Raw genomic sequence first — 13313 nt, forward strand, 5'->3', positions numbered from 1 at the left:
TACCTTTAAGAATAAGAATGTCATTACAAACCAAAGTCTCCGTACAATTAAAGAATTCTTGGATGATGTTTTTCCCTAAAATATTCCCATTTTCCGCAACAAAGATTTTTAAATCTATTTTTTGGGGAATTTCCTCTTTAGGAGTTTTTTCCATCCTCACTCTTCTGAGTGACAAATTCACACATGACAACAACTTCAACCAAGCAAACTAACAAGCGAAACGAGCGAAGCAAGTAAACAAGCAAACAAGCAAATATATTTATTTTTTGTATTTTTGATATTTTTAGGAAAATAAAAAGTAGAAAAGTGAATGATAATTTTTGTGTAGGAACCCGATAAGAATTTGATGATGTCTCCCCAGCAACGGCGCCAGAATTTTTCACGGTACTTGTAAGGATTAGGTAGTAATATTTTGATAATATAAATATAAAAAGTAATTGCAAATAATAAAAGACGACGAGGTATTTTTATTGTTTTTGTATTTATGCTTAGGTAGACCACGGACATAGTTTTCTCTAGTGACATCTCTCTCAAAGATAGCATATAGTGGGTAGACGAATTACTATTGGACAATTGATACAAAAGCACATAGTTATGAAATATTTATTCACGACAACCATCATTTCAATATAAATCACGTCTATAAGCAAGTAGACCGACTACTGTCTGCATCTACTACTATTGGTCCACTCAACGACCGCTATCCAGCATGCATCTAGAATATTAAGTACAAAACGGAATGTTTTTATCCTTAATGTCAACAATAAAAATACGTGTCATGTCCCCTTTTATCACTAGGATTGAGCACCATGATTTGAACCCATCCCAATGTACCACTCCCACTAAAGATAAACCAATCTAGTTGGCCAAACTAAACCAATAGATCGGAAAGAAATACAAAGCCATAATAATCATGCATAAATAATTTAGAGAAGGCTCGATATATATTCATGAATAATCTGTTCATAAACCCACAATTCATCGGATCCCAACAAACACACCGCAAAGAAGATTACATCGAATAGATCATCGCTAAAATCGCGACGAACTTTGTATTGAAGAACATAGAGAGAGAGATAACCATCTAGATACTCGCTATTGACCCGTAGGTATGTGGTAGCCTACTCACACAACATCATGGGAGCATAAAGGTTGATGTACATGCCCTCCGTGATTCATCCCTCCTCCGACAGGGCACCGGAACAGGGCTCCAGATGGGATCACGGCGAAACAGAGACTTGCAACAGCAAAAAATGTGTTTTGGGGTGTCTCTTTAGGGTTTTCCTCATTTTGGAAGATTTATAAAGGTGGAGTTAAGCGAGGAGGCACCGGGGAGTGGTCCCAAGGCATCAAGGCGCGACCACCCCATGGGCGCATCATGTTGCCTTGGCACCACCTCGTGTGGTGGGTGGCCTCCCTCCAAAGTTTTTAGGTCTTATTTTTGTCCAAAAAAATCATCAAAAAGTTTCATGGCATTTGGACTTCGTTTGTTACTGTTTTCCTGAAAAGCTAAAATCTCGCAGAAAACAGCGACCGGAAGTGGGCACTGGGTTAATAGGCTAGTTCCCAAAAATGATAAAACATCATATAAATGCATACAAAGTATCAAAGATTGATGATATAATAGCATGAAACAATCAAAAATTATAGATACGTTGAAGACGTATCAAGGAGTTGAAGCTTCGATCTTCCTGCCTGATCTGCCACCGCTGCCGCTTGCCAGATCTGAGTCGCCGTCGCCGACGATGAGGCTAGAGGAAGGGGTTTTCCTAGAGGTAGTGGTGATCGAGTAAATGAGGGGGGAGGTTAGATTTGACATCGTGTCGTAATCTCTTGCCATCCCCACTCGCTTTTGGGTTGCTCCCCGCGTGCGAGCTTGCGCCGCACTCAGCTTGGCTCGCTAGAAACTTCCGATTCATCAATTTCTAGCGAGCCACGCTCTGGGATGCTTTAAACTCCGTGCAGGGCCGGGCCCACAGTGGTGCCATTTGTGCGGCCCGCACAGGGCCCATAATTCTGGAGGGCCCAAAAAAATTATATACGTGTAGTATTAAAAAAAATTGGACTGGTGTTTGCCTGTTGGGCCGAAGCAGATCGAATGGAGCGACGAGGGCCTCGACCGGTGGAGCGATGAGGATGGGTCTATCAAGGGAAGGACGCGAGCCGCGAGGCTATCACGGGCGATCCTGCCGAAATGCCTGGTCGCCGCTTCCTCTCGTGAGTCGTGAATCGTGATCTATTCTCATCCTCTTGTGTCTCGTACTGTTTGTGCGCTGTGGCTGTGCAGATTTGAATGATTGAATGAAGATAATGATCAAGTTCAACTGCAGACCCTGCTAGGCGCTAGCGAGTCCGAGGCCTCGCCGACTGGCCGTGCCGCTGCGTTGCCGGCTGTGTGGTCACTGCGGTGCAGGGCTGCTGCGGTGCGGTGCCAACCGTGCCATCTGGCATCTGCCTTGCGTCCTGCCGCTGTGCGTTGCCCGGGTGCCGCTCAACTCCATCTGCCCTGCCTCCGGCCCTGGTTTAGCATTAGCATGTGATTAGTATTTTTTTATGAACTTTGGGTCTTATTTTTAATTTCTAACTTTGTAACTAATTTTGGCAGAGATCGTTACTTCGTTAGAGATTGATTTTTACATCCTTGATTAAAAATCACAGTGTATCCGAATTACCGGACAGAGATGAGTTAGACAGTTCATCTAATTACCAAACATTGACACATGATCTTCAAGTTTACTCAATTCATCTTTCTTATCTTGTGTTTTAATAATGCAGATTTGAATCATCATGGGAAAATTGATTATGAGGATATTATCGAAGATTTAATTTTAAAAATACTAAAAAAATGAGGATGTTTAAATAAAAAGCAACACGAGTTGAATAGGTATGATTTTTTTATATGTTGTAAGACATTACATTACATAAATTATAATTTTTATGCGATATATTTGTACATTATAATTGCTCGTTAGTTTTTTTACAAATAGGCCCCCAAGTTTTAGTTTGGCACAGGGCCCTGGATTTAGCCGGCCCGGCCCTGACTCCGTGTCGATGTGAGCCAGCCCATCGCGTTCGCAGCCAAACACATTTTCCATGCCCAACTAGACCTGGTTGGGACGGATAGAGACCACCATAAACTTCCTTGGAAAAGCCCTCGCGGCCATGGACAATAGCTACGCGGTTTATTCTTCCAAAAAAATGGTTAGAGTTAACAAATCTCAACTGAGAAAAAACAAATCTACTTCCTCTGTTTCTAAATGCGTTTAATTGGAAAAAAGCTAAACTAGTATTTTCTAACTACAAGTATTTAGGTAGAGGGAGTACGTATAGTGTATTTTGGATCGGAGGGGGTATTTTCTTTGAAACATGGACTGCATTGCGCACATGAGAAGCGAAGGTTTGCGTTGACGAAGGCAGGTCTAATTACACAGCTCTACAAGGGCTCGCCTGTAAAAAGTTGTATTTTTCTCAAGCCAAAAAAACAATAATAAAGAGAAAACGCATTTCATACGCGCAGAGCCAACCAACAACCAATTCCCCAATCCGCCTCCTCGCCCGGCTTCAAGAGGGCCCTAATCCGGCGTCGAATCCGATGGCGGCCAGCGCCGGCAGCAAGATCCGCAACGCCAAGCTGGTGCGAATTCTGACCCCGAGTGTCCGGCCGCCGCCATTGACTGACCACCGAATCGCCCGGGCCGGATCTTGATCGCCACCACTTACTACTTACCAGGAGTATCCGGCTAGCTTTTGGCGCGATTGTCTCGTGGGAGCGGTCCCGATCACATGCTTCTCTTGAATCCTCTTGATGGCGTCGCTGCTGTCACGACGGCTAATAGTATCATGTATGGGTAGCAAGATTATGTTTGCTGGGGAATTCTCGAGTAGAAGATGTTGTTCTGCGCCAGTAGCAAGCACTTCCTTTTAACAGTCTTTGTTAACTTAGTGGGCTCAGCGCTTGTGTCTTAGTTACTACTGGCTTCCTGTCTCCCGGGGTGCAAAATGTATGGGAAGATATGCTCATTAATTTCTCTTTTCTTGACTTAAATGTTTCACAAGCATGGTGATTTTGAGCTCATAAATGTCCCCCCAGTTCTTATCTGAATCCCATTTTGATGGTCAGCTTTACGGCGAATCGCTAACTTATGTTCCGAGTACTGGTATTTTATTTTTTTTGGTGTGTGCAACATACTGATTTTGGGCTGTTAGAATCTCGTGGGCTGTGAAATGCTGATATTTTACTGTGATTGGATTTTCAGGTTCTTCTCGGCGATGTGGGTGCTGGGAAATCCAGCCTGGTGCTTCGGTTCGTAAAAGGACAATTTGTTGAGTTCCAGGCAAGTCGTCTGATACACTCCTTTTGTTAAACATAATATATATGCAGATTTTGTTCTGGAAATGATCATTGTATTGGTCTATTTGTCTCCAGGAATCGACAATTGGAGCGGCTTTCTTCTCTCAAACACTGGCTGTTAATGACGAGACTGTGAAGTTTGAAATCTGGGATACTGCTGGGCAGGAGAGGTATCATAGCTTGGCCCCCATGTACTATAGGGGTGCTGCCGCAGCCATAGTTGTCTATGACATCTCGAACCAGGTTTGTAAAATGGAATTGGTTTACCTTTTTCCAGTGATAAAATAGTAGGTCTTGATGAATAGTTTCCCATTATTTACATGTTAGCTGATTTTGCCAATGAACGATGGTTATGACTCCTTACAGTAGTACATTTGAGTTGTGACTTCAGTTGGGGAATTAAAAGGGGGTCAAGAATAATGTAGTGGAGGCAGTAAAAGTCAGGCAAAGTAGTTTGAGATGGCGTGATTTAATTCTCAGAATCCCTTTTAAAAATTCGTCGAGGGAAGCAATGGACACTTGGGTAAAATCTGACAACTTAGTTTCTTCAGTCACTAATCTGTTCCAAGAGAAAGAGAGATAGTGAAACTATGGAGAAGAGAAAACATTATTCAAGTAGACCTGCACCTGCTTACCTTGTATTGCAAAAGAGTGGATGCCTGTGAAGAACAGCAGGGTGTCGTACTCCATAATAGTAATAGTGTGGCAGGGGCTACGATTCCGCATGGATGACACCATAAATGCAGTTATAAAAATTTGGTGGTGGTTAAGTTTGGTGTTTACTTGCCAGCAATGAGTGGGTCTTGATGGGAACATGATATAAATATCTAGTTCAGTGTCCATGCATTCTCTGAAAGTTTTGAGCTTTTAACACACTTAGGTACTAGTTAACTGGCTACTAGTGGTTGATCCACATTGAATACCTTGGATGGTTTATATTCTTTTGTTGCACATGGGGTCAACAATCCATAGTTGACAGGCATTGATAATACTTAGTCGATGACTAATACACGTAACCCTCAAAATAGTTCTCCACTATGTTTGTTGTGGTGCTGTTTCAATGAGTTTTTAGTCGCCATGGAACCTCTTCTATTTTAGCATGTTCCTACCACATATGCACTTTGTGTTTGATGCTTCATGTGTGCATATTCTAATTCTATTCTGTGCTTAAAAAAAGATTAACTTAATCTAGAAGCAGTATAGCTACCACTAAGTGCAGGGATGATCCCATTAAGATATCATGTAACTTTGACATTTTTACCTTCAGGCATCCTTCACCCGAGCAAAGAAATGGGTTCAAGAACTTCAAGCTCAAGGTACTCCACTTTATCATTTGAAAGACATGTCATCCCTGATGTTTGATCATGTCAACTCAGTCTGTAAATTATAAGACTAAACAGCTCCTCAAGTAGTTAGCTTGTACAGAATACATTTTGTAAGTGCTCTGTGTTTCTGGATTTGATGATAAGACTAATCGCAGTTTGAGTGACTTTAGGTTTGTGTTTCCCGCATTATGCAATTAAGCTATGTTTTATTTGGCCTCCACACTTTTATACTCACATTTGACTTCTTTGTTCATTTCACGTTTGTGATTTTGGGTCTATTTGTGCTTTTGGATCTGATTAGTGGTAATATAAATAACATAGTTAACAGAATCGGGCCACGTGAAAGGTTTTGTTGCTTGTTAATACAGACATATTAATTTAGCCTTTTCTTTGGTGTAGGAAACCAGAATACAGTAGTGGCTCTTGCTGGCAACAAAGCTGATTTGCTAGAGGCGAGGGAGGTTCAAATAGAGGTATGTATTTCATTTTCTTCATGGTTGCTTTCAACCTTCCCAGTCTAGTATTGTACATGCATTACTTTGTCTATGTTGCACTGTTCTACTTTACCGAGGTTTAATTTGCTGCCTTTGAAAACAGATATGGTGTTGTCAATTAGTGATTGAAATCATCTGCCTTCCATACTATAATATGCACTATCAGCATCACATCATATCATTCTTATTGCTGTTTATTTGGGGTTCAACAGTTGTACACAGAAAATCTCTCTGTGAACACATTAAATCCACCTTGTAATTTAATCTGTTTTAAGTGTAACATTTACACAGAACCTTATAATTTGGAGGCAAATATCACACATTCCAATCGTTTTTTGTTTTCACAACTTCCTACTGTGGCACATCCTGATGCGCATATCTGCTTTCTTTCTTCAAGGTGGTATTACCGTCAGTTAACTCTTTTGTGTTTTGCTTGCTTTAGTTACAGGGAATTGTACGCATTTACCAATATCATATAAAGTCATGTATTTGCGTTTCCTTCAGCATCTAAACATAGGCTAAGAAATAAAAGACTGTAAAGATACTATTTACTACCATCAGCACGTTCGTTCTATCTGTATTTGTGCAGCTTTGCGGAAATGTTTTGGTAGTAAATTTGGTGGCACTCCTACGATTTCAAATGATAAGGCATACTCCTTCCATTGCATTTTAAAGGGCATGAATGTTTTCTCCCGCGATTCAGAGAAACAAGACGCAGAGAGGAATTAGAGCTGGTTTTGATGAAAATATCCCTGAGTCAGCTACCCTTTCCTGCCCTGATCATGTGGCGGCTTAAATACCTGGTGCCCTAACCGCTCAAGGCCCTCACATCCAACTAGGAAAATTAAGTGCAGGCACAGCGATTTCTGTGCCTAAGATCCAAACACACCCTTAATTTTTGTGCTCACTCGGGGTCTTACAATTTGCAACGGAAGGAATATGATATAAGCAGGGAATATGAAGTTATGAGAAGAGAACGTACTACTTCATGTTTGCTTGCAGCATTCGGTTTACATGATGTAGCTGCATTCTTACCAGCTGAGGTAGCTGCTCTATATTTATGGGTGACATGATGTTCATTTTCTGCAGGAAGCCAAGACATATGCGCAGGAGAATGGCCTCTTCTTCATGGAAACGTCTGCCAAGACTGCAACCAATGTGAATGACATATTTTATGAGATTGGTGTGTCCACTTTCTTCTCCTTTTTTTCTTCTTTGCATCGGGGCTATGATCAGATGCTAACATTTCGTCGATTCCCATTGCAGCGAAGAGACTGCTGCAAGGGCAGGCGGCGCAGAACCCACAGGCGGCGGGGATGGTTCTCTCCCAGAGACCCAACGAGAGAGTGGTCAGCGCGGCTTCGTGCTGCTCCTGAAGCACAAGTTTTGGCCGCATTTGCCGTCTGTATGAAATTTAGGAGAGGGATTTCGGCAAGCATTTGTCGTGCGGCTTCGTGCCGCTCTTGATCTTGTGGCTGCCTTCCTGGCTGATCTGATATACTCTAGCACCACCGCGCCTGCCTGACACTTTACTTTTCCGTTCGTGCGTTTGTCGTGTAAATGCCCACACTGGAATGCCCCTGCAGATATCGCAATTCGCAAGTGAGAGTTACCTGCAAAGTGGTTGATTTTGTCTTGCTTTGCTCCCCAAGTTTGATGTTCAGGGAGTATGTCCCCCAGCAATTGTTAGTTTGCTCCCTTCGTTTCAAAAATAACTTAAGTTCTGCTATTGACCCGAGTCAGACTTCATTAAATTTGACCCTACTTTATATAAAAATATATCAACATCTACAAAAAATAATTTTGTTCCATTAAATTCATTATGAAAGCAATTTCATATTAGATATTTATACATCATTGATCTTTGTGGATTTTACTGTAGACTTTAGAAAAACCTAGTACTTCAATTATTTTGAAACAAAGGAAGCATTTAACAAAGAATTTAATTGTCTTTTGCCACCATGGCTCTAACGTTTTGTTATTCAATGATCTGGAGGTGGTTTGCAGAAAATTTCAACCAAATTTTAGGGCAAGAGGGAATACAACAAAATTTGACAAGTAAACAGGTAGTGTGCAGGGGTATGCAACAACCATGGACACAAATCTGCCCATCTTTGCATATCCCAGGAATAACAACAGCGAATATAATGTCTCGAATTAGATCACTGAATTTATCATGAATAAGAGATGAAATGGAATTTTCTCCTGGCCTGATATACACATTGCAGGATTGCTTGGAACAGGAAAGCTGGCCAGGAAATTCCAGCTCGCCGGAAAATTGCACGATTTAGCCTAATCTAACTTGTTTGCTACAGTATTTTACATATTCACTTTCCCTAGTTACGTCGATATGTTCATAGCTTTGCACATCAAAGGTCTCAAGCAGCACTGCAGGAACACCAGGTGTTGTGCTTCTGGTCCGCAAAGCCTAATTCATATATCCATAACTTTACATATTATATGGTCACACGCAGCTCGGCAGGAACACCAAATTACGTTGGTTGTGCTTCTGGTCCGCAAAGCCTTGATCCGATTACGACCATTTCGACAGTGTTTTCATCACCCCTTTCAAAATCTTCATAAACCACATCACGTTCATGACAAAGAGCACCGACGGCACGGTTAGTGTCAGGTAATAGCCAAATGCATGCATCTTCATTATCTGTTGTGAAATCAATTGAGAAGTAAAATTGTGTCAGATGGCATAAGGATATTGTGTGCTGAATTAGTGCATTTATAATGCAGATCTATAGTACCTGGCTGTAGTGCAGATAGATGTGGTAAAACACATACAGGAACAAAAATATCCTTGCCACCTGAAAGAAGTAGACCAATGCTATGATCAGAAAAGCTCCGACCACCAAATACTACTGGAAGAACCCTACTAGTATAACAACTAGGCGGTGAAGTTACTTTATCAATGTCAATTATATGACTGCATGAGGTTACTCACAAATTATGAACGTAAAGCAGTTGTTCAATTTCTACCGATCTGATCTCTTTATAGTACCGTTTCACTGAATTTCATGTTTTTTCTTTGTTTACAGAACATTCAAGACAGTTCAAAGAAATACTCACCAGCCATACAACAAATATCAAAATACCATTGATCAGGTAGGCGCTCGACTTCTTCAGTCCAGCGGTGTCAAGGAACCTTAAAATAAAGAACAATGCATTACAATCAACACAACAGGAGAAATTATTTCAGAGAAAAGGTGAAATTCATTCACTTGTTTACCATCTCATGTTGATTTCAGGGGTGGTTGTTTCTGAAATAAGAATCATGTATGTGTAAAACTGCCCCTCCCCTGACAACATTGTGTAAGCTATTGCAACCAGAGAAAGAGTATGATGGAGTACCTGAAATGGAAACACACAACCATAAGCAGTTGCTAGCCACACACAAGTTGGCAAATTTCTAGACTGTTGACAAATAATTATGATTTTGAATGGAATTGTTGCCAAATTATAGCATATGGACTTATTTCAAGTACAATTAGATGGAAGTTAGATCTAGTTCACCAGCGAATTGCATATATGTAAAATTTTGTCACCTACATATTCCATTCCACCAAGGGAAGGATACAACCAGAAGATCATTGCAAGATCAGTGATGAAGTAACCCACAGAAACCTGTAAAGCAAGCAAGCCAGGACACACATGTGAATTGGGCAATGAAACAAAAGGCCAGCATGAAAAGTATACATTTTAGTAACCAAACATAATAAATGTTAAAGAGGGTAAGCCAGTACCCCTAATGCAGAGGTGGAGATGATCGAATTGCGGAACGTAATAGGCCCATTGAGGCGATCAGAGAAAAGATCTGTAGACGCAACAAGATATACTGATACTGCTGCAATGAAGATCGCATGTGCACTGGACATACCCCTGAAACAGGTATAATCGGTTGTCAGTTTGCCACTATAAAATTTATGGAAAGAAAATACAATGCCTGGAGAAACATATATGTGCTAGCTAGCTGTAAGGGACTGACCTGTTGTTCCATTCAACACGTTGTATTTTTGTCAAAGAAGAATAGCCCTTGAAGTAAAATGAGCTCAGTATCCGTGTGAGATCATAAGCCTACAGAATAGAACATGGCCTTTATCACAGGAAGAAACTACAAATATGCTCATGAATGATTAGGAACTGGTTTGTGACATCAAAAGTGGTTGATGCTGGTGTAAATTGATGTAGACAGCAGCCAGCAGATACTGATGTAAAATATGTCCCATTTGAAAGTTCTGAGAAAATTGTTTTGCCGTTGACGAAGATGGAAGAATGTGGTTGAAGGTTGAGTCACCTACTCGCAACCCTAAGTTTTGTCTTGTTCTATGTCCTTAATAAATGAACAGAAGGAACACAAGTTCATTCAACCTGAGAGATATTTTTTGGATTCAAATGGTGTTTAAACTTTCGTAAACTTACTAAAACAGACACTCGTTAAAACTTCCTACAAAGTAAAAATTGCAATAATATCAAGAATATGTATGGTGACTGGTGAGGGGGGAAATTAGTACAATGTTCAACAGCACTTTAATACTAAGAATTAATTTTTGTATGCACAGTTAAGACCATTAGTTCTGTTATTATAACAGGCCAAATACCTAGTCCTGTTTGTGGTAACTAGCCTGCCATAAATAAATACTGGACGATCTACTAGTGTTACTCCCTGGGGGTGTGGTGTAGAAAGCACATGGTGTAGCCAAAGCTCTTCAGCATAACCAACCGCTGCTCTCATGAATGGATCAACAAGGCAGAAACAAGTAGTACCACAGGGTTACAATCATCACCAACTCTATCTAACTTGGAAACCACAGGGACGGATGAAATTACCATCTTGCAGAGGAAAACGCCGATGAGCACGGAGGTGTAGGGGACGAGCGGGTCGGCTAGCAGGTAGTCCCTCATCATGGCCTGCGCTTGGTAGCTGTAGGCCGTCATCGCCATCGTCCTCGCGGATCAAAACGCCTGCATCATCACAAAACATATGCTGAGAAGATGAACCAGCATTCGTTCGTTCGTTCGTTCAGAGAGCATCCCACGGAGCAGGAGCGGATCTTGCGCGGCGACTCAAACATGTATCTACCACATGACCAGCTATGATCGCCGCACGGAGCTATCCGTCCCCATTAGCGTTTCCCCTGGCCGCCGCACAAGGCAGAGGCATCGATCCGATTGATCAGAGTCGTAACAAATCGACGATGATCGAAGAATATGGTCCTAGGAACCAGCAGCGCACGGTGCCTGCGAGCGAGCAGAGCACGTTGAGGAGGTCGAACACGGAAGCAAATCAGCGGGGGCGGCGCCGCAGAAGCGGATCTCCATTCGCGGGAGCACCTGCGCCGCACAGCGAGAGAGACGCGGAGAATGCGGCCACACGCCGCCGCCAGACGGCCAAAAGGGCCGGACGCGCACCGTGGCAAGGGGGAGCAGAAGCTCCACGGAGGAGACCCCCCAGCCCCAGGAACAAGAAACCCCAGCCCCGAAAGCAGCGAGCCGCAGAAGATGGGAGACCGCGGAGCGACGAGATCCGGGCTAGGGGAGCCAGTCAACCGGCCGGCCGGCCCCGGACCCAAGAAGAGGGAAGCAAGAACCAAGAAACGATCCGCACCTCTTGCAGTGGAGGAGGAGGAGCCGCGCGGGGGGTGGAGGGGGGGGGGGGGTGGCCGCTACTTGGTCGCCGCGGGGACGGTGGGGAGAAGGGCCGGCTCCATTGCTGTGGTGGTGAGCTGGGGTGGCGCTGTCCCGGGCTGGCGGCGACCTCACCAAGCGGAGGGAAGGGGGGGAGCAGAGCGGCTGGAGGGGAAAAAAATGGTTGCTTGAAGAAGGAAAAGCTGAGTCCACCACCGCACCACCCATCCGCGCTTGCCACATTTGTAACCACCGCATTCAATACTGGTTTGGTGCGATAAACCCGTCGTGGCGACGAGTAGTAGTTTAGCAAGTGAGATCAAGCTGGCCTCTCCACTGATTGCTGATTCTCCGCGCTAATCATTTGTGTGTGGCACCGCCGTAAAGCTTTTGGCGGTGGGAGGGGCACAAGGGTCATTTCACATTCCGGTAAGGCCGACTTAGGGTTCACCCTCGTCCACTAGTGATCTACGTCGTCGACGAAGAACACGCACCCCCCCCCCCCACTCCCCCTGCGCCACCAACACATTCGAGAGGGATTAGTGAATAGGACGATCTTAGTGGATTCAATGAAATGACATGGGAATTCGATGCCACGTTGGCAATTATAGCATGAGATGACTGGGTGTTAACTATTTTCTCTCTCGAGAAACTCATGTTTATGGGCTATTTATCCATGAAGCATTGCTTAAGGCTGGTCACAATGGGGAGTAACATAAGGTAGGAACCTACACACTTTTCTAGACTATGTTCCTACCTCCACAATGGGGATTAACATATATGTAGTGTCATGCAACAATGCATTTATTAGGCTATAGACTCATTGTTTGTTGGAGTGTGTGATGTTCCGGTAACTTAGCTAGTTACCACAAGCACCACTCTCTTCATTAAATATGTGCCACATAAGCAAAGTTGTATTGGAGTGTGTTATGTTACTGCTAAGTTCCTCCCCATTATGACCAGCCTAAGAATCGGTAGTTCTTTGGAGAAAAGGCCAGACCAACGGTTTCTATGGTAAAGTGCCTCTGTGTGTGTCGGCCTCAATTATGATGGTTTCGTGAAAAGTGTCTCCTCCTCGGTTTTCGAAAAACTTGACCTCAATTATGATGGTTTTGTGGAAAGTGTCTTCTCCTCCCGAGCTCAAATGAGCTCGGTGAACGGTGATATCAAAAACTTTGAAAAAATCCGAATCTTTTTATGAGCAACATTGACAGAATTTTAAATGCGTATAAAAATATGACCTGAAATAATAACATTTTTACAAGGCGTGACAAAAAAAACAAAATCGATACTTTGAAAACGCGCATTTTCAGAGTATCGTATTTTTATTATGCCTTGCCAAAATTTTACATGCAATTAGACCTTTTGTCGATGTTTTCTCTTCTGAATTTACTGTTTACGGAGCTCAAATGAGCTCAGAGCAGAAACCCTGGGTCCTGGCTTCGTGTACTAAATAACTTGTCGGTCATGTACCCGAAATGAGACCGACGGATCAAAGTTGCGTGCGGG

The 13313-nt window shown here is 42.8% G+C and overlaps 2 protein-coding genes across 2 annotated transcripts; one reads left to right on the plus strand and one right to left on the minus strand.

Moving 5' to 3' along the window:
* The first annotated feature begins 3499 nt into the window (after positions 1–3499).
* Positions 3500–7790, plus strand: LOC123447015 (ras-related protein Rab5A-like). The gene is made up of 7 exons (XM_045123569.1): positions 3500–3634; positions 4257–4334; positions 4427–4594; positions 5619–5667; positions 6076–6149; positions 7260–7353; positions 7437–7790. Exons 1-7 carry the CDS (start codon positions 3593–3595, stop codon positions 7544–7546), a joined length of 615 nt encoding a protein of 204 aa, XP_044979504.1. The 5' UTR covers positions 3500–3592; the 3' UTR covers positions 7547–7790.
* A 525-nt stretch (positions 7791–8315) lies between these two features.
* LOC123447014 (TLC domain-containing protein 4-like) lies at positions 8316–12031 on the minus strand. Its single transcript, XM_045123568.1, has 9 exons — positions 11785–12031; positions 11007–11141; positions 10165–10253; positions 9923–10058; positions 9729–9803; positions 9409–9530; positions 9249–9324; positions 8927–8986; positions 8316–8832 (listed from the first exon to the last, which is right to left on the minus strand). The coding sequence occupies exons 2-9, from the start codon at positions 11118–11120 to the stop codon at positions 8704–8706; spliced, it is 801 nt and encodes a 266-aa protein (XP_044979503.1). The 5' UTR covers positions 11121–11141; positions 11785–12031; the 3' UTR covers positions 8316–8703.
* Positions 12032–13313: the final 1282 nt, after the last annotated feature.

Source organism: Hordeum vulgare, chromosome 4H, assembly GCF_904849725.1.
Source record: "Hordeum vulgare subsp. vulgare chromosome 4H, MorexV3_pseudomolecules_assembly, whole genome shotgun sequence".
NCBI classification, from domain to species: Eukaryota; Viridiplantae; Streptophyta; class Magnoliopsida; order Poales; family Poaceae; genus Hordeum; species Hordeum vulgare.